The sequence below is a fragment of the Bison bison genome, unplaced genomic scaffold (assembly GCF_000754665.1).
Source record: "Bison bison bison isolate TAMUID 2011002044 unplaced genomic scaffold, Bison_UMD1.0 scf7180017864080, whole genome shotgun sequence".
Classification (NCBI taxonomy): domain Eukaryota; kingdom Metazoa; phylum Chordata; class Mammalia; order Artiodactyla; family Bovidae; genus Bison; species Bison bison.
The window spans coordinates 6,024,990-6,046,442 of NW_011494652.1; the positions used below are offsets into that span (position 1 = coordinate 6,024,990).

General features: G+C 39.0%; 1 protein-coding gene across 2 annotated transcripts in view; it reads left to right on the plus strand.

Annotated features, from left to right (window-relative positions):
• Window positions 1-21,453, plus strand: part of TSPAN12 (tetraspanin 12) — a 67,004-nt gene that overhangs the window by 36,889 nt on the left and 8,662 nt on the right. For both annotated transcript variants that reach the window (XM_010837797.1, XM_010837796.1), the window contains 3 exons: window positions 3,112-3,186; window positions 7,517-7,624; window positions 11,684-11,827. In XM_010837797.1, the coding sequence (XP_010836099.1) occupies window positions 3,112-3,186; window positions 7,517-7,624; window positions 11,684-11,827 (327 nt within the window). The remainder of the gene's footprint in view (window positions 1-3,111; window positions 3,187-7,516; window positions 7,625-11,683; window positions 11,828-21,453) is intronic.

Here is a 21,453-nt window from a genome sequence, read left to right on the forward strand (position 1 = left end):
TAAAGCAAATAAAATAGTTTGTTAATGCAAATAATTGTATTCTAAGTCCCTTGTATAAATACACTTCTTCAGACGTTATTTATTTAAAATATCCAGTTGATAGAAGCTCAGGAAAGATGAGGAGAGTCTGCATATGGTTCCTTTTTCTTTAACTATGTAAATTGTCTTAAATGTTTAAAGGTGTACTGAACTATCATAGGATAATCCTCCAAAAAGACAAGTAGTAAAACAGAGAGGCAATATTTAGAATAGAAATGTGTAAGCAGAAGTCAAGGGGAGTCAAATGTTAACAAGAAACTCAGAGCTTAAATTAGCCAGAGAAATTCAAGGAAATCTGAAATTGTTTTTTTTTTCCTCAGTTAGTAAGCTGATCATTATTCCCACTGACATTTATTAAATACCTGCTGTGTGACAGGTGCTCCTTAGGCACTGAGGATAAAATAATGTTTATGAACAAGATCCCTGCCAGCCAGAACCCATGGTCTGGCGGGTTAGTGAGCACAGTGACTTGTGGGTGAGGCAGCCAACTGCTTTAAAAGCTGAAGCCGCTGAGAGCTGATGTACAGGAGCTCTGCTACACAAGGGGGAGGAGAAACATAAAATGATAAAGAACAAGAGATGAAATACTGGAAAACAATGATGAGAAAGAAACTGCAGCACACTGCAGGGAATTAACGGCAAATCCAGGAGGAAAGGACAAGTCCATATGGGATTGTATTTCAAAAACTACTTCAGAATAGCATTTGTATAATGCTTTACAAACTCAAAATTTTAAAATTTCCCAACCGCTTTCCCATGTGTCAAATCAGATCATAACAGTGAAGAAGACTTTCTTTTTATCTTCATGAGACAGATGAGCAGACTGAACTCAGGGCAGTTGAATGATTTTCCAGAGATCAGAGTGTTTCAGAGCTGAGTTTGAACTGCTATCGGCTGACTCCAAATTCAGAGCTTTTCCCACCCTTCTAGGACAGCATTTGTGGAGGAAGAGGGCAAGAGTTACTCTGCAAATGCGATTGTGCACTTAGTCGCTTAGTTGTGTCCAGCTCTTTGTGACACCATGGACTGTAGTTCTCCAGGTTCCTCTGTCCATGGGAATTTTCCAGGCAAAAATAATGGAGTGGATTGCCATGCCCTTCCCCAGGGGATCCTCTAGACCCAGGGATTGAACCCAGGTCTCCCACATCACAGGCAGATTCTTTACTGTCTGAGCCACCAAGGAAACAAATGTGATTGGTACAGATCATCTCAGCACAGCATGTGTGTGGGGGAGAGTAAGAGCTGGAGAGACACAGGTTGACATCATTAGGAGAGATCCACTAATGTTCCAATAATGTTGAGGACAACAGACGGTTTTGTAGTGAAATGTGATACGTATGTACACTTCCTACCATAACAAAGCTCAGCAGGAGCTGTTGCTGAATTCTTTGCTGGTTTTGTTCTGTGTAAACTATGGATTAACACCAGGTTTTATAAATGCTGCTCTTAGATCCAGCCCTTAAACTAAAAGTGACTGAGTGATTCTCTGTGCAATGATCAATATGAGGATGGTTTTATCTCATCCTAACCCTAACCGGAAGTCAGTTTTGGACAAAACTTAGGTTGGAGATCTGAGAAAGCAAAAGTGTATCATAGTGTAATTTTTTTTTTTTTTTTCTGGAGTCTCACTTTCTCCTAGGGTCTTATTAAAGATAAGAACATTTACCTAGAAAATAGTTATTGAACATTTGTTGTTGTTGTTTTGTAATATAAAGTGAAGATATGATATTGTTCATGTCTAGACACTCCAGTACTCTTGCCTGGAAAATCCTACGGATGGAGGAGCCTGGTGGGCTGCAGTCCATGGGGTCGCTAAGAGTCGGACACGACTGAGCGACTTCACTTTCACTTTCACACATTGGAGAAGGAAATGGCAACCCACTCCAGTGTTCTTGCCTGGAGAATCCCAGGGACAGGGGAGCCTGGTAGGCTGCTGTCTATAGGGTCGCATAGAGTCGGACATGACTGAAGTGACTTAGCAGCAGCAGCAGCAGCAGCAGCAGCAGCAGACATTTCTTAAGTATTAAGGTAAATTTGGAGAAAAACTGACTTGGAGTACTGTGTTCACGAATTTTCTTCTAATTAAGGCTAAAATCTTCAAAGTAAGGCAGTACTTGGAAATGAGATCTGAGTAGATTGAAACTGACCAGAAATACTACATAGGCTGAAAATAAAAGGACTTATAAAATGGAATCTCTTTAAGAAAATATTACTTTATCTTTTGTATAGCAATGGTCCCCAACATTTTTGGCACCAGAGAAGACAAATTTTCCATGACTGGTCTGGCTTCTCTGGTTGCAGAGCACAAACTCTAGGCGCACGAGCTTCTGTGGTTGCCGTACGTGGGCTCAGCAGTTGTGGCTTGCTGGCTGTAGGGTATGTGGGCTTCGGTAGTTGCAGCACACAGGCTCAGTAGTTGTGGCTTGCAGGCTTTGGAGCTTGAACTCAGTAGTTGGGGCACATGGGCTTAGGTGCTCCGAGGCATGTGGAATCATCCCAGACCAGGGATTGAACCCATGTCCCCTGCAGTGGCAGGCGGATCCTTATCCACTGCACCACTAGAAAGTCCAGTGGAGTTGTTTTAATTCTGCTGGAATTAGTGAACTTTCAGAAAGCCCATTCTTTCTCACCCTTTTACTATTTACTCTGTAAAGTGACCCGCTTGACTGGAGAAGTGGCAAGGAACAGCACACAGAACACGTGCAGTGGTCTAGGTCTCTAAAATTTATTATGCATGTTCTTGAGCAAGTCATATTGTATACTTTCTCATTAATTTCTTCATTTGTAAAATAAGGTAGTGTTATCTGTTGAGAGAATTAATTATAAAAGCATTTGATAAATGGAGTACTATCCAAACGACCCACTTAGGTAAGTATTGAATGTTGTCTGCCGATGCCTCAAAATTTGCTGAAATTTTCCCCATCTGCTCCCTAGGGAGGGAGCTTCTTGAATATGTGTCTCTGGTTTCTTGTTCTTTGGGTGAACAACACTGAATAATACTTAGCTTGTCTCTGATGACTGTATTTAACTTTGATTCTATCCTAACAGCATTCATTTTCTGTTCTCCTACAGTATTTTGGAAGTTTACTTGTCATTTTCTGTGTAGAACTGGCTTGTGGTGTTTGGACATATGAACAAGAAATAATGGTGAGTTCAAAATGGAATATAACCACACTCTGAAACAGTATTCGTTCAGATACTCTGGATTTGTTAGGTACATGGTTATTAATTTGAATGTTTATGCTTTCTGTCACAATGCATACTCTCAATACTTCTAAAATGTAATGTTTTCTCTCCTGTCTCTACATCACAGTTAGTTCCAAAGTGTAATTTGTAATATTTCATTTCCTGTACTCCAATACATGTCTTTAATTCCACAGATTGCTTAGATATGGATATAATAAACCAAAATAATATATGTTCTTGAACAATTTTATGAAGTTCTGAGTGAATAATAGGAAATGTTCACATTTGCAACAGGTCTTAAGAAATCTTGAAAAGCTACTTGAAAACCTTGTAAAATGCTGACTTCAGCTGTAGGCTGATGTCTAGGAAACACACCCTTCTGTTTACAGCAAGCTGAAGTGTTTTCTTCCAAATTAAGAAGTGTGCGTTAAGAATGAATGAGAATGAGAGTTTCTTAACCTTAAGGTTTTACCAGCCATGTTTGGTTTACCACTCACACCTTTGCTCCACTGGGCATTATCACTTCTTTAATGTTTGCTCACTCCATTGGTAAAAATTGGTGCATTGATTATCAGTGAGGTTGAGCACCTTTGTATGTCTGTGAAGGCTGCCTACTCTGAGCCTCATAGAAGAATTCTATTTCAGGAAGATGATGCTTTTTTCAACATGTAGTCTTTGGGTTGTGTATAGCAGGAGTCCATCAGAGTGATTCTTTAAAATGCACAGTATAAGTCTGTAGGCCAGACCTGCTAAATTGAAATAGAGGGAAAGGCGGGGACTGGGTATTTGTATTTGTGGCAAGTTCTCCAGATGAGTCTTCAACATTTAAAAACTTAAGAGTGATCTTTTTGTTTGTTTGTTTGATTTTTTACTATGTATTTATTTGTCTGCGTGGCATATGAGATCTTAGTTCCTTGACCAGGGATCAAACCCTTGCCCACTGCAGTGGAAGCGTGGAGTCTTAACCTCCAGATCACCAGGGAAGCCCCTAAGAGCTCTTGAGAAGAGAAAATTCTTTTACGTTTCTGAGAGGCATTTTGGGAGCTGTGTAAGAAAATTGAAGACATTTCTGGTACTGATGCAGTTTTTAAAGGTTCTATGTTGAATCTGCAACTGTACTGTGACTCTGTTTTAATACTAAGTGATAATTACAGCCTAGTGGCTACTCTACATAATTCAGCTTACACGTAGGCTGCCCTTTGGCACTGCCACACCTCTGAACCCCTCTGAAAATACTCACGCTTTCAATATGTGACAACTCTTAGGAAGAAGAGGGAATTTATCGTTATTTTCTTCTCTGTTAAAAATTGAAAAGTCAGGGCAGGTTCTAGCTAGTTTAATATAAAGTTAAACACTATCTTCAAAACAAAATGTCCCATTAAAATAGAAAGGCTCTTGCTGTCTTTGAAAATCATATTTTCACACTATCCCTAGAAACTTGGTTTGTTAAGGAAGTGAAGTGGTAATTGGGTCCAGGGACTCAGTTTTGGTGTCATTAATTGTTTCTGATTTCAAAAAACACATGGATCTCCTTAACATTTAAGAATAGATAGTAAATTATATAATTCTCATAAATTATACAGTAATTATACAGTATATTGGTGCTGGGAAAGATTGAAGGCAGGAGGAGAAGGGGAGGACAGAGGATGAGATGGTTGGATGGCATCACCAACTCGACAGGCATGAGTTTGAGCAAGCTCCAGAAGTTGGTGATGGACAGGGAAGCCTGGTGTGCTGCGGTCCATGGGGTTGCAGAGTCGGACACGACTGAGTGACTGAACTTAACTATATAATTCTTGATGGCCTCATTTCAACATTTTTGTTCTTTTTTGGTAATTAAAAGGTTTTCAAAGTGAGTTTACTTTCTAGTGGATTTTAAAAATGGTTTATATAGTGTGTATGTCACATTAATATTTGATTAATTTCCTAAGTTACAATGAGTTTGAAATGAATTAATTTAAGTATTTGAAAGGAAATCTTTGGACTCTAATGTAATTCTAAGGAACTTGAGGAGACAGAAAGGAATGTATGTATTTTAGGTACTTTCTTCTATTCTATGAAGGGGTCATTGGCAAATATTTTCTTAGTATCACAGTGGTGCTGCATGGGTGTACACTGCTGTGCCAGCTGAAGCATACATCACTGTTTTGCTTGTGTAAATCTCCTCCCCCCTCCATTAAGTCACCAGGATAAAATAAGGGCTGTTTAAAAGAGAAATGTGGAAAGTAGTCCTTTAGGAAAAAAGTTTGTCAGAATTTTTTTTATTGCTTTTGCACTAATAGCAGTGTGAATGAAAAGTGCCATTAAGGTTTATTAGCTGCCAAATTTTGCAGAACCCAGCCTTTACATAGAATGGGCTTTGTGCTCTTAGCTGTTCCACGCAAGAAGCCAATATACGTGTGTGTTTTCCTTCATGGCCAGATCACTGCATTTTGTGCCAGAACCTCAATGACCTCCTCTGTTTCTTGCTATATTTAGTCTCAGATGGATTGTGGTCACAAGAGGGAAACAACTTATATTTATTTTGGAAAATAAATTAAAAATAAGACTGTTCTAATAACCAGATCTAATAACCAAAAAGATCCTGATCCTGGGAAAGACTGAGGGCGAGAGGAGAAGGGGGGCAATAGAGGATGAGATGGTCGGATGGCAGTGAACATGGCAATGAACATGGCAATCGACACAATGAACATGACTTTGAGCAAACTCTGGGAGGCAATGAAGGACAGGGAAGCCTGGCGTGCTGCAGTCCATGGGGCTGCAAAGAGTCAGACACAACTTAGTGACTGAACAATAGCAATAACCAAATCAAGATATTTGGGGTCAGACAGCCTATTTCCCCATTATTTCTGTTTTTTATACATATTCACTTCCCATTCATCATTCCTTCTCTAGATAAAATCTGTCAATAATACTAACTGCTTCCGATCATACATTTCTAGAGAATGTATTTCACTTCCATTTATTTTATGTTCAAAGGATATGAAATAATAAGAATTTATAGGAAGTAGCTTGAACTTTGGTTAGTTCTCTGAACTTTGTTCAAACCATATGAACACAAAGAATACCCAATCAACTCATTATTTAGGGAACAAAGTTGTGTGCCTAGATGTTGGGGTGTTTTCTTTTGTATTGTGCATTTCCAAGTAATAAAAATGAAAATTAACAAAGGAACAAAATGAAGATTTTTTGTGGCCAGGAATTTTTAAACTACTGTTGATATTACTATTGTTAAAAATAAGATTTCAAAAAGATATGAATCTTGAATTAGTGTCAAATTTGCTCAACTAAGCCCAGTTCATATTGCCCTATAGATCAGATGTGGACGTCTGTCTAGTCTCCTAAGAGTTACTTTAATACCACAGGTGTGGAGAGACTACGATTTGTGTGACCCCATTTCTCCTGTGACACTGTAGATAAATCTATACAAACCCTTCCAAAAAGGTTGAAGAGGAGGAAATACCTTTCAACTCATTCTATGTAGCCAGCATTATCATGATGACGAAAACTAGACAAAGAGATTAAAAGAAAACTATAGATTAATGTCTCTCATGACAGATATAAAAATTCAAAACAATGTTTTAATAAATCAAATTCCAGCTATAAGAAAATCACAGCATGATATGCTGAAACTAAATTTCTTGCCAGCTGTTGTATTGTGTACCTGAAGCTCTGTTGTGATTAAACTCTGTTAATTGCCTCTAAAATCCAATTCTTGAAAATGTATTTACAAGGTTATTCTGGAATGAGGCTTGACTTGAGCTAAACTCTTTCTGTTCTTAATTCTTCTCTGTTTATTTTAGTATCATAATCTGCAGTCACTTCAAAGAACAATTTCATAGCATTATATACTCAAATCAAAGGGCATTTTTCAGCAGGGATCGTTTGTTATTAGGAGCTCTTCAGGTGTATCTATAGAACACATTGCAGGCAGATTCTTTACTGTTTGTGCCACCAGGGAAGCCCATAGATCACATAGCTTATTTGTTTGTGATTTCCTTAAACTTGATATTGGCATTAAGTGATTTCACATTATTTTGCTTAGTATGAAGTAACTCCTCATTTAGCACATGTAGAGATTATTCACTAAGTTTTTAATAACCCTGAGTTAATTTAAACCACAAACAAATATAAATTTAAGATAGTATCTGTCAACTGCAGTATATTCCAAGTAAGTATATGTGGATGAGTCTATGAGTGATTGTGTTTGTGAATATGTAAACATATATGTGTCTGAATGTGGCTGTTTGAATGTTAGAGTTGTTGATATTTTGTTTCTTTTAATTTCTAGGTTCCAGTTCAGTGGTCAGACATGGTCACTTTGAAAGCCAGAATGACAAATTATGGCTTACCGAGATACCGGTGGCTTACTCATGCTTGGAATTTTTTTCAGAGAGAGGTAAGTGCTACATTTTCTAAGGTAGAGGTTATGGAATAAATGGCACATGTTCATGAGTATGCAGAGCTTTGGCTTTGGTCATTTTCTCTGTGCTGAGCAGTTAAGCCCATGATTTAGTTACCACTGGTGTAGTTCTTTATCAAGAAGTACTTGAAGTAGCTCTATGCCCTGCTTTTCTTCCCATATACATCATTTCCCCTTCATTTCACATGGTTCACATATATTTTAGAGTTTTTTAAAGCTCTTTTGCTAAACTACTGTAAATTTTCCCTTTTTAATGAGAATTCCTTGATAACTACCCAAGCTGTATTTGAATGGATCATTTTTCATGATTTTTAGAGCTCTCCTATAATTTAAACACCATTAAGAAATTTAAAATAATGGGTCTCATTGGGGAATTAGGACTCAGTATATCATTAAAAGCATAGCTTTTTAGAAAGAAAGACCTTCCTTCAAATTCTAGCTCTGCTGCTTACTATTACATGAGCTTCTGTAATTTTCTTAACTTCTTTAAGCCTCAGTCTCCTCATCTGCAAAATGGGGATAATAAAAGCACCTGTCTCTTCTGGGTGTTGAGAAAATTAAATGGGATCCTGAGTTTGATCTCATTTAGCTTATGATTGTTAATAATAACATTACAAAGTTAGGTGCTTTTAGGTTTTTGTACTTACTTTGCATATAGCACCTCATCCCATTATCTTCTCAAAGAGGGACTATATTTAGTTGCTTAAAATCTGGTTACTTTAACCATTGATTCAAGCTAAGTTCTTCTCCCAAGCAGTTTCCTCGTGATTGGAGTGAGATTCTCAGGTGACCAAGTATATCTCTTTCTGTTCATGTCATTTAACCCTGGGCTCCGAGTGTTTGAGGATCAGTGTCTTGCACAATAGGTGTCCTGCTCTCTGCTCAGTCACTCTGTCTTGGATATGGGCAGAGGTTCAAGTCCAGGGTAAACTCCAAATCTGGCTCTTTGTGTTACAGTTGTTGAGATGGTGAAAATTATCATTGCAGCACAGATTTCCTGTTTATTTAAATGCTTCCTGACTTTGTTTGTTTATTTTTCCTCTGTATTAAAAGCAATGTGAAGGGGAAATAAATGAAGCATGTGGGGAATTTATAGTAAGCTCTGTTCAGCTACTGCCCTGAATGGGAGCTTCCCAGAGCTCTTTATTTCCTGAGATTTGTGTTGTAGACCATGATATTCCAAGTCAAAAAATAAAGTGAGGTTTTGTGTTTTTTTTCCCCCTAATGGTACAAAGAGGGATCCAACTTGGGTAGACTGTGTAGCACTGCAAACAATAGCACTCCTGTGTTTGGGTTTGTTGTATATTAAGTTCTCTCCTCCATCTCGTAGGCCTATTTCACCCAAAAGGAGGTGGGGAAGACCTCTGGGCCTCCTGGAAGAGTTTTTCAAAGGCCCTTGTATTAATTCGCTAGAGCTGCATCCATGACAAAGTACCACAGACTGGGTGGCTTAAACATCAGAAATTTATTGTCTCACAATTCTGGAGGCTGGAAATCTGAGATCAAGGCATCAGCAGGATTGCTTTTTTTTTTTTTGAGACCTCTGTCCTGGGCTTGTAGATGGCCAAAGTCATCTCCTTGTGTCTTCTTTTGTGTCATCTTCCCTCTGTGTTTTAATTTCCCCTTCTTATAAAGACATCAGTCCTATGGGATTCCCTGGAGGAGGAAATTTCAACCTACTCCAGTATTCTTGCCTGAAGAATCCCATGGACAGAGGAGCCTGGTGGGCTACAGTCCATGGAGTTACAAAGAGTCAGACACATCTGAGCGACTAAACAGCAGCATATGGGACTAGGTCCCACCCTTGTGACCTTAGATTAATTAAATTACTTCTGTAAGGATATTTCTTCCCAAATATGGTCACATTCTGGAGGTTAGAACCTCACCCCATGAATTTTGCTGGTAGGGTCGGGAGGACACAGTTCAGCTGATAACACTCTTCTCCCAAAATAAATTGTAGAGCTGAGAGCAACCTTGTCAGGCAGCAGTTTTCCTGACTTTTCATTCAGTGTGGTTTAGGCATGCATCTCACTTTAGTGGAAACTCACTTGAGACCTAGTGATGTTTATTCAATATTTTTTAAAAAAACTGATGCTAAAAATGTATTTTTTTTTTTTTTTAACATAGAGATGGGAGTACAGGCTTGGGAATGAATAGGCTCCATCACTCACTGATTGGTGATCTTGGTAACTTACTTGACCTGTTCATCTGGTTCTGCTTATGTGAAATGGTGGTGGGATTTTCCAGTTGACAACATGTTAGAGGAGTGATTCCGTCTCACAATGTGACTCTACAGGAGGCAGGAATAGTCTAAGGAGATGTAGTCCATAGTCATGTATGGCTTAAGAATGGGTTTGTGTCATAAGGGAGTTCTCAGGAAGAATTTCAGTATCAATTCAGTATCTTCTATTGATGAAGAAAAACAATTATGTAAAAAGAAACAATATCTCAGTGACTTATTAAAATTAAAAAGTGTTTGGTCCAAAACATGAAATGCTTAAATTATTTGTAAAAGTCATTTCTGTGCAGCCCCTCACTTCGTGACAAGGCCAGATAAATGGACTGTTCTATTGTGGATGGAGTCAGAGTGTTCCCAGAACTGTCCTCCTGTCATCACACAGAAAAACACACGATGTTAGGAAATGAGAAGTAGGTTTCCTCTGCATGCAGGGATGTAAAAAGACTAACCTGGAAATGTAGTAGTTTATGATTTTGAGAAAGTGGTCATTTCTACTATGTGTGTGTTTTTATGGATACTTAATGACAGGTGAAATATATGGTATTAAATTATGTTTGCCTTAATTTCTGATATTTGTGGCATAATTGTATCTTTTAGACAAAAATATATAAAATGAAAATACTAAAATTATTTCTCAAGTTTCTTGGAAAATTTAATATTACTCATAGCATCAGTGATTCATCATTTATAGTATTCAAGATGATTTTTTTTCTGTTTCAAAATAGATGTTTAAACAACTGAAAACATGTTAAATCATCTCTTGTTTCATTTCACAAAAGAAGTTCAGAATTCTTTAAAGTTTGTTTTAGATAAATTTTGAAATGGTGGGTTGTGATATTTTATGATGCAGAGTTAATCCTGAACACAGATTGATCAGTTGGTCCACATGATTTTCAAAGCCAGCTGCTCTTGGCAGAATTCTTTTCAGTGACTGCTCATGTATAGTCCTTCTTTCTGACTGTATGGAAGAGTAATCCTCCTCTACCCAAGGGCAGAAAGTTTTCATAGTTAATTACTCTGAATCTAATCTAAATTAAGCAGTCCTTAAGCTGTGTTTCTAAACCTTGGCCAGAGAAAGTTTTTGTTAATACTTGGTGAAATGAGACTTAAAAAAAAAAGACAATTTAGTTTGTCTTAAACCCAACTTTATTCAAGCTAAAAGCACATCATTTTTTCTGAGATTATGGTGATAGGATATGACAGCTTTTTTCAAGATTCTCACTCAGTTGAATAAAATTTTGTCGGCCAAACCTATGTTTATATCTCAGAAACTTTTGGAAATTTAGTGGTTAATGAACTCAAGTTGGGTAATATTTGTGATGTGGGCTGTTGGCCAAAAATCTTTCTACAGAGATTGCAGAAACATTTAGTATAATATTTGAATTTGTGAAGCAGTTAAGTCGGTAACTAGGCAATATGCAAACAGATTGATCAACTATTCCCTAGTAGCTAGAGGCTTAATGTTAAATGCATGATTTCAGCTATTTGTTTTGTTAGTATGCATATTAATACTATCGCTCTATGATCACTTGTAGAGGAGCTTACACTTGGGGAATGAGTCTCAGTCATGCCTGATCTGTCTTCGTGCATTATGGGCGTTATTGTTCAGAATTGTTCCATTATGAAGTCCTCTTCTACATTTCTGTTGTCAGTATAGAATGTGCACATATCATTAGGTGATGACAGAAGTGACTTCAGCTCTGGGTGCAAAAATTTAAGAAATCTAACGTTTAATCTCCCAAAAGTTAAGAAAATATTTTTGTTGTTTCTGAGCCTGACCAGTCATTCTTTTGCAGTTCAAGTGCTGTGGCGTTGTCTATTTCACCGACTGGCTGGAAATGACAGAGATGGACTGGCCCCCGGATTCCTGCTGTGTTAGGGAATTCCCAGGATGTTCCAGACAGGCCCACCAGGAAGATCTCAGTGACCTCTACCAAGAGGTAGGGCCCTGTGTCATTCACTTATCATGGAAGTAAAGAACCAACAACGGGCCAGTGCAATTTTCCTCCTCTATCTAAATATGAAGAACTTGAAATATTTTTTCCTCTGAAATGTGAAGAAAGGGAACCAAGCTAAAAGTAAATATAAAAGTCTGAATACTGATCACATTTTAACAGAGAAAATTGGGAAAGATTAGGTTTTAGAATTAATTGGAGTTTGAACTGTGTTATCTAGAACCAAGCTCCATTGCCGTCTCCTAAGGGTGCTTTTAAAATAGACATGCAGAGTGTGTGACTAACTCTGGATTTTCAGGAAGACAAGGTTTGGAGTTCCTGAGCAGAATAGGTATTTAGGGCTTCCGTATATACTAAAACATGGGAGTGGGGGAGAGGAAGAAAACAAACAAAACAAAACAAAATGACAAAACACACACACACACATACACACAAAATTGTGTGTTTCTCTCCACTCCCCAGAGAAAATGCTATCCTCAAGTCTTCAGGTCCCCCTGCTGGTTAATGATCAGTGATGTTAGTTTTAGCTGGTTTAATGACAGATGCTCACTAGGATTCGAATCAGTTATCAAGTGGCCAAGAAACTTTCATAGTTACGTTTTCTGGGAGAATTTATTGGAATCATCAGTTATTCATTTGTTAGCAGAATCGCTCTTATTCCTTCATTTTTAATGGTGACTTTCAAACTTCATTAAGGGAATCCTATTTTCAAGTTAAAATTAGAACTACATCATTCCAGTATAGTTGTGCTGTGCTTAGTATAGCTGTGCTGTGCTTAGTCGCTCAGTCATGTCTGACTCTTCAAGACCCCATGGACTGTAGCCTGCCAGGCTCCTTGTCCATGGGGATTCTCTAGGCAAGAATACTGAAGTGGGCTTTCATGCCCTCCTCCAGGGAATGTTCCCAACCTAGGGATTGGACCCAGGTCTCCCACATTGCAGGTGGATTCTTTACCATCTGAGCCACCTGGGAAGCCCAAGGATACTGCAGTGGGTAGTCTATTCTGTCTCCAGGGGATCTTCCCGACCCAGGGATTGAACCCAGGTCTCCTGCATTGCAGGTGGATTCTTTACCAACCAATAGCTACATGTTCTTATTTCAATTAAAATTAAACCAAATAAAAATTGCATTTGCTCAGTTGCATTAGCCACATTTTAAGTGCTCCACAGCTACTTGGGGCTAGCAGTTCCTATGTAGGACCACACAGATATAAACATCTTTACAGAAGGTTTTATAGTCTTGATCTAGAATGGAGGCTCAAAACGTAAATCAGATGCCGGGAAGCTGCTCCAGCTGATGGGCTGGGATCATTTCCCAGATACCTCACCAGTCAAGCATCTGGGTACCACAAATCATCTTAACATAAAAATAACAATTGACACCATTCATAATATAATATATACACACAACACACATCTGTTTTTCCCTGGAAATACTATTATTGTTCCAAACACCTTTTAGGCCATTTGCTAAAGTCAGTTGTAAAGATACACAAAGAGAAAATCAGTTTTATTAATTTATAGTGTAAATTAGCAAATTTGAAAAAGATGCTGGATTACCCATACCAATGCTTCATCTCATACATATCTTAAATATGAGTAACTTTTGGCTGTTAAAAAATTCATATGAGAGGACAAGGCTATGTCACATTTAAGATATCCAAAATAAAGTTCTTTGGGCTCTGAAGACATGCCACAGAGAGAAGTGCCAAATATTTTTAAGAGATTCAGAATTGTGTTAGTCTTCCTAAGGTAGGAGAGTACCACAGTGTGAGTAGCTTAGACAAAACATATTTATTGACTCACAGTTCTAAAGGCTGTATGTCTGAGATGAAGGTGTCAGCAAGGTCCGTTCTTTCTGATGCCTGTGAGGAAACAGCTGTTCTGTGCCTCTCCCTCAGTTTCTGGTGGTTTGCTGTCCATCACTGGCATTCCTTGGCTTGTAGAAGCGTCACCCACGTCTCTGCCTTTATCTTTACATGGCAGTCTCCCTGTTTGCATTTGTCTCCAAGTTTCCCTTTTTCATAAGGACACCAGTCACACTGGACCAGGGGCCCATCCTTCCCTGCTATGACCTCATCTTAACTAACTCTATCTGCAGAGACTCTATTCTCAAATAAGATCACATTCTGAGGTTCTGGGGATTAGGGCCTTAACATATGAATTTGGAGGGGCTGAGAATTTTTGAAGCAGCTGAATAACTCAGGTTGTTTATTTTAAAGAATAATCAAAATACTTATAGTCATGCCCCACACTACTGGGAAGTACTGTGTTTAGATGTTATCATTTTAAGCATATTATGCTTAGTAGCATTTTGGCTTTGAATGAAAAGAATATACAAGATATATTGAACAAAGAATTATTTGTTCAGTGTCTCTTGAGTTCCTCAGTGATATCCTACATCTTTTTTGGGGGGTGAAAGCTGAATATTGGTTGGTATCTGTAGTAGGGATGGTCACCTAAGTTCAATAGTTAAAGTCTTGTTGATTTCATAAAACAGGAGGTTGTGCTAAATATTTCTAAGATAATAGTAAATGCAGACATAATTGTGGATATTCAAAGACATTATAACTCACCACTAGGTTTAAAAAAAAAGCAAAACAGATGACTATAGACAAACATTTACTTATTGGAATGTGAGCCCCAGGGAGTGCTGCCTCCTGGGATAAAAAAAAAAAAATTTTCAGAATAAAATCCAAAACCAAAATCCATAAAAAGCCCCAGATGATTACAGAATAGATGTGAATGTAGACATATGAGTTGAAACCTATCAGTGTTCCTAGTGTGAACTTAGTCTAATCCATTTGTTAATTCTTAGGAGTAGGAAGTCAATATGGGAAATTATTGGGCTACATATATAATAATTTCTACCTTCTTTGGTGATTAATACTAGTAATATGATTATAACCAATATTGACCCTTGAGAATGACAGAACATGGATGAATTTGCCATATCTTCCCACAAAATCTGAATATGGACAGATTCACTTCAATTTTGTTACTTAGTTGAGAAGCAATTAATTAAATATTTAATGAAAATTTTTGGTTTAAAAAGGCAATTCGCTTTTGCTGGTAGTATTTTAATGGTGCTTTACTTCAGGATGTCTATAATTGCTGTTACATGAATTTTAAGATTAAAAAGAGCTACACTATTGTGCATGGGCCAATTGATGATCCATATTATTTTAAAAGTTTTTTTCATATTTTCATCAAAGACTTTCAAAAGCAAGCTGACATTATCAGTTCTGAGATGTTCTCTGGAAGTCTGAGACAGACTTCCAGCAGAGATAGAGGTTCATTATATCAGAGTAATTTGCATTTGCATTTTATAATTAATAACAGATGCTGATATTGATAATGATATAGCACATAATTATATGTATAGCTGACTTACAAAAGTGGATAACTTAGTAGCTTTATGGCACAAATACAATTAAATCCATCATTAAAGATAAGAGTTAATTCCTCTCTGCCCTGGAGAACGTTTCCAAATTGCAGTGTGCCCAGAGATCATCCACCTGAACCATGAGGGGTCTAAAAGGGTAAACAAGTGAGGAACAGCTATTGGTATTCAGGAAATTTATTCTGAAATAGTAAGTACTAAAAAGAGATATTTTGATGTCTCCTAATATTTCAAAGTTCATCATTCTGAACAGGAACTAGACTTATTCATTGTTGCTCCAAGGGCCAGAAGTTACAGGAAGGAAATTTTGAATCAATAGAAGGAAGACCTTGCTCATCAAAATCCGTCCAATTGTGATAAAGGTTCTCTTGTAAAACAGTGAGTGTCTCATCACTAAAAATATTAAAGTCAAGGTCAGATAACTATGTCATTGGTGGGTAGAATGGATTTTTAAATTAAGAGTGAATCTGGACTAGATGAACTTCAAGGTCCCTTTTATCTTTCATATTCTGTAAGCTTAGAGATAAGAACTGACTTTCTTCCTGCAATCTTTCTTCAGCAGTCTGAAATCAAGGAAATAAATCATTCTGAACCATCTGGTGGCCTGCATGGTCCCTGACCCAATAATATTTTATGACATATTTGAAATCTGTGAAAAATGACAGAGTGGAAATAGAGCAGTAATCACACATTTTAAAAACATTTTTATCAGAGGTATTGTTTGGTTTGGCACACAGCTCCTCAAATATCTGTAATGAGCTATCCACTTGTATAAAAGTATACATTCAAAAATTCACAGATGAAAATATCTCTGAACATCAATTTGGTTCTGTCCCATTCATTCATTCAAAAGTTTTGCTTACTGGTTTCCAAGTGCTGTTGTGAATGCTGAAGATATAGTGGAGAATGTTGGAGACAAAAAGTTCTCCTGCAGTATAACATATATTCTAGTTAGACATTTAACAAGAAAAAAATAGCAGTAAAAGATCATTTCAAGTGGTGAAAAGCACTTTGAAGACTCTCAACAGGGCCATGTGCTAAAGAATGACTTTCTTGGTGAAAGTGAAGTGAAAGTCACTCAGTCGTGTCCAACTCTTTGTGACCCCATGGACTATAGTGGAATGGGTAGCCTTTCCCTTCTCCAAGGGATCTCCCCAACCCAGGGATTGAACCCAGCTGCCTGCATTTCAGGCAGATTTTTTACAAGCTGAGCCAGAAGGGAAGGCCAAGAATACTGGAGTGGGTAGCCTATCCCTTCTCCAGTGGATCTTCCTGACCCAGGAATTAAACCAGGGTCTCCTGCATTGCAGGTGGATTCTTTACCAACTGAACTATCAGGGAAGCCCTATGAAGGGATTACTTAAGACAGGCTGTTTAGGAACAGGTTCTCTTAGGAGATGACATTTGAACCTAGCCCAGTTGGTGGCAAGGATTTGGCCTGGCAAAGATCTTTTGAAGAGTATCTTTTCACCCAGAAAACTGCAAGTGTAAAAGCTACCCTTCCTTCAACCTGGAGGTGGCTGGACCACAGATTCCTGACTACTTCCTACCCTCTAATTTGATTTTTAATGTAATCACACTCTCTAAATATTAGGTGTGAGACTTGGCTTCAATGAAACATCAGAGTTTAAGTTGGTAAAATACAGGACTAAGATGCATCTCTTCCTTCTCTCCCTTGCTGAGTTTTCCATCCTGTCAGCTACTAGAGCTCTAGACTTGACTGGAGAATAAGAAGAGAGAAAGAAGACTAAAGAAGGCTGGTAGAGTTAAAAGTTTGGGTAAAATAGGGACTTCTTACTCCTTGCCCAGGGACCTTACCCCAAGCCCAACTCTTGGATGGGCTTCAAGAGAAAAGTGATACTATTGTAATTATTTTTGATATTTTGCATGCATTTTTTCAGCGACCCGTATCCATAGCTTTCATCAGCTTTTCTCGGGAAGAGACAATATACCTAAAAGTGTGAAGAAACACAGTTGTAGGGAATAGTTACAGTGCTTGCTATCTCAGACAGAAAATGAAGAAAAAACATCTCCTCAAAAAAAATTGAAAAAGCATGTTTATCCTCTGTGTGCCACCTCAAGAAAAAGAAATGGAGCTAAACATGCTAACAACAGGCCCTACTTCAAAAGGACCAACTCAAATGTACAAGCAAGAGGGAGAGAGAGTCAAGTAAAGTATATGTCCAAAGACACAATCCTTTGTTTTGTAGTTAGGAGAAAGACAACTGTTCAGAGATGGACTGCTTCTTCAGAAAATTAGTTATTCACAGAGGTTATGCAAGGGCCAGACGGTGAGCTGGTTTCCACGAAGCTGTGTGCCACTTAGACACTTTTTCTTTAGACCTTTAATCTTAACAAGTTCCCTGTGGTATTGGGTTTGAATATCAAATATTCTTAATACTTTCCTTTATGGCAAATAATTTTGCCCTAAACCATTTCTTCCTTTCTAGATGGTTGTTTGTTTCTTTTCTGAGTAACAGAAAACCTCTCTATATAAATATAGAGAGAGAGGAGGGCAGGGCTTCCCCGCTGGCTTAGCAGTAAAAGAATCTGCCTGCAATGCAGGAGATGCAGGAGTCTTGGGTTCGATCCCTGGGTCAGAAAGATCCCCTGGAGGAGGAAATGGCAACCCACTCCAGTATTCTGGCCTGGAGAATCCCATGGACAGAAGAGTCTGGCTGGGTTACAGTTCATGGGGTTGCAGAGTCGGACACGACTAAGCACCAGCCTGAGGGGTATGGATATGAAGGGGATGTGTCTTTCTCTCTGAGTCCAGACTTGCAGGAAAAAGAACGGAGATGATAACGATGTGTCTAGGTCTGCAGTCCTCTCAGAAAGCAAACGGACATGCAGAGATGCTCCCCTAAGTTGAAGGTGGGGGCAGCCATGGTGATCATGTGAGATGGCTTGTTTTGAGGCTTTTCTCCCAGTTGTGTGTTAACCTTTCAGTGAGTTGAGAGTCAGGAATTCAGCCTTCCTGGGATTGGAGGTCCTGGCCCCACCCATCTTCTTTGCACCCTGCTGTCCTTGAAAATGATATTCATTTTATAATCTATGTACATTTTTTCTGGGGAGGGGCAGTAATCTCAGCCCTCAACTCTCTTTGTTAATACTCTTCTCCTGCCAACGTTTTTGTTAGAATTAGAAAGGTGAGTCAGTCCTCTGTGTCTGCTTTGACTAATAGAAGTTTAATTTTATGATTTTCACACACAGCATCCTACACACATAAATATTATGTCAGCACTTCTGAACCAGAGGAAGAAAGATGACAGAGTGTTGTGGGTACAGAAGGACGGGGTGGGGAATGGGGATGTGGCCTTCTGGCAAGCTCTACCTAGGTATGGGATGGATTATTTTTTTCCTAGCTCATCCTGCTGTTGTGCTGCTAGTAGGATTCTTCTCGGGACCAGGTAAATTGCCATGCCCCAAACAAACAAAATTAGGGGAAAGTGTTGAAAAAAGGAGCCCAAGGCAGGAAGGAAGAGGTAGAACCTCTTCCTTAGAACCTTGGCCAGGTACCATCCAGTTGCACTACTGTGAAATTGGTTAAATCTGTGAAGGAATGATCCTCCCGTCAGTGACTAGGAAAAGAGGTGGGAAGGAGATGATCCTGACCTGGGGCATGGGAAGAAGCCTGACACTGGGTGGGCGGTTCTTCATGCCACTGTCTTTATAATGGAGTTGTGCGGTGAGAACACACAGAGCAGGTAGTAGATACTGGGTCTCCAGTCTTATTAAAGGCTAAGTGAATGTTAGCCAGGTGCTGAAAAACATGTGGGTGGCTTGGGTCCCTAAAGGACTTTTCAGGCAGAGGCAATGGTGCAGAATTAGAGCTAGAAGCAGGACAGCCCAGTGGGTGCAGGGGGCATGGGAAGGGCTGAACAGGGCAGGTGCTGACTTATGAAAAGCCCTGTATGTCCTGCTAATGCGTGTATTTTATCCTGAAGTCTGTGAGTAGTTGCCAGATGAAAAGACAAACAAGTTCACCAATTTGAGGCATTGTTAGGAAAGTAAAGCTGAGGACAGAGTAGTTATGGGATGCTGATTTATTAATAATGAAGCGCCATTTTCAGATAAACATACATAGAATTGCCTGAACGGTGAATGGTAGGAAGCTTTTCAAGTTCCGTGGTTATTTAGATGGAATATCCCCAAGAAGTTCCATTCTCAGGGCTCCTTTATATAAAGGCAAAGACACTCCCTCGTGCTTCTCTGCTGACTTCATTATCTCCTCCGTTAACTGCTGGCAGGGATCGGGGTTGACTGGGACCTGGGGTGATAGCTGTCTTATCATCCAAGCCTTGCAGGACCAGTTTGGGCTTGGTGGGGGTGGAAATTCCTTTTATCTTCAAGCTTTGCTTGATCTAATCAGGTCTTGAACTGTTCTGCCGGTTTTGCTTCGGGTATACAAATGCCTTCTTTCCTTTCTCTCTCTGTCTCAATATAGTCACTGGCGAGTTTCCTGTTACCTATTCACTATTCAAACAACTTATTTTTCCTCCTGTGCTTTATTAGTAGAGACTTGCAAATTTTGCCTTTAGAAGGTACCGATATAGAAAGCCATAATAATATTTTGACCTGAGAAAGTACCTCACAGAGTAACAATTTTAAATTTATGCTTTAAAAAAATCATTAGGTTGGCTTTGTGAAGTCTGAGTGGAGGTGAGAATTATGTCTTGATGGGATGAGAAGGGAATCAGGTAGGGAACTGTGCAAGTAATTCACATGAGTGATTATAAGGGCTGGAATTCAGGTGTGCCATTGAGGAGGGCAAGGAGGGAATGAATGTGAAAGACATTTAAAGGGGGAGAATGAATAGAAGGATGACTGGGGTGGGTGTGGGGAGTGAGTGACAGGGGAGCTGCAAGGACAGGATGCTTGACATTGACTTGGGCTCTGGAGAGATGAAGAAGTCATTTGTTGAGGGGAGCAGTAGGATTTGATTAGCTCCATTTTGGAAATGCTGAGCTTAAGGTTCCTATCAGGGCTTCCATGTGCAGAAACCCACTAGGAAGTATGAAGCTCAGGAGACAGAATTCAGCCAGAGATCTGGGTTTTGTGTGCCCTATTTAGGAAAGTGCTAGCTCCAAATACAATGGCTTGCATAAGGTAGAACTCTGTTTCTCTCTCATAGATCAGCCAGCTGGTCCAGGCTGCCAGGCAGCCCTATTGTACAGGTTTACCCAGGGGTCTTAGGTGGTTAGACAGTCACTTTTTTAAACATTTGTCTTCCACAATTGCTCCTCTTTTCCTTAAGTTGCAGTAGTGGGGAGGAGGAGGAAGTAGGATGGGGAGCATCCAATGCATGAAGCTCCACCCTCCGCACCTCTGCACACATTCCCTGGGCTTACAGGACTGTGCTTAGCAGCAAGGAAGGCTGGTAAGTGTGGTCTCTGGATAGGAGGCTATGTTCCTGTAGAAAATGCTATGCTAGGAAGAGTGGAGAACACACTGGGGCAAGTGGGATGTCTTAACAGTTTTCAGGTGTTATCAATATGTAGGAAGCAATACATTCATAGGAGGAGGTAAAACTACACAAAGAGATGACATAATATATGCAGCAAAGGACAGAAGTTGGAGAATGGCAATACTTAAAGACAGAGAAGACACCTGTTGTAGGTAGAGAAGAAATGGAAAGCAGTGTCCTAAAGGCCAAGGGAGGAGAGGATTCTAGGAATGAGTTTTCCTTCGTGAGGAATCATGGTTCAGAGGTTCCAAAGTAGACTCCAACTAGACTCCTTACTAGACTCCATACTAGACATAGGCTCCAAACTAGACTCTTTGGGTTAACCTCTCTGTGCTTCATTTTTATTGCCTTTAAAATGAAGATAACAAATACCCATCTCATGTGAGTGAATTAGCATGTTTACAACCCTTCAAATAATTCCTGTTTGTAATATATACTACAGTAATAGCTGAGACTTAAAGTAAATTAGGGATTGAAAAGGACACATAGGGTTTTTCAAATGAGTCACATATAGAACTCTCTGAGCAAGCATTTTATGTATGTCATATAAATGTATATATAAGCCCTATAACATTTATTTGAAGGTGCTGTATCATTATCTCCATTTTACAGATAAGAAAGGTGAGGCACAGAGAGGTTCAGTGCCCTAGTCCAGTTTTATAGAGCTAGTCAGTGACTGGACTCAGATCTATTTGATTCCAAAGCCCATACTTGTATTAGTCACTAAAATTTCAAGACGTGG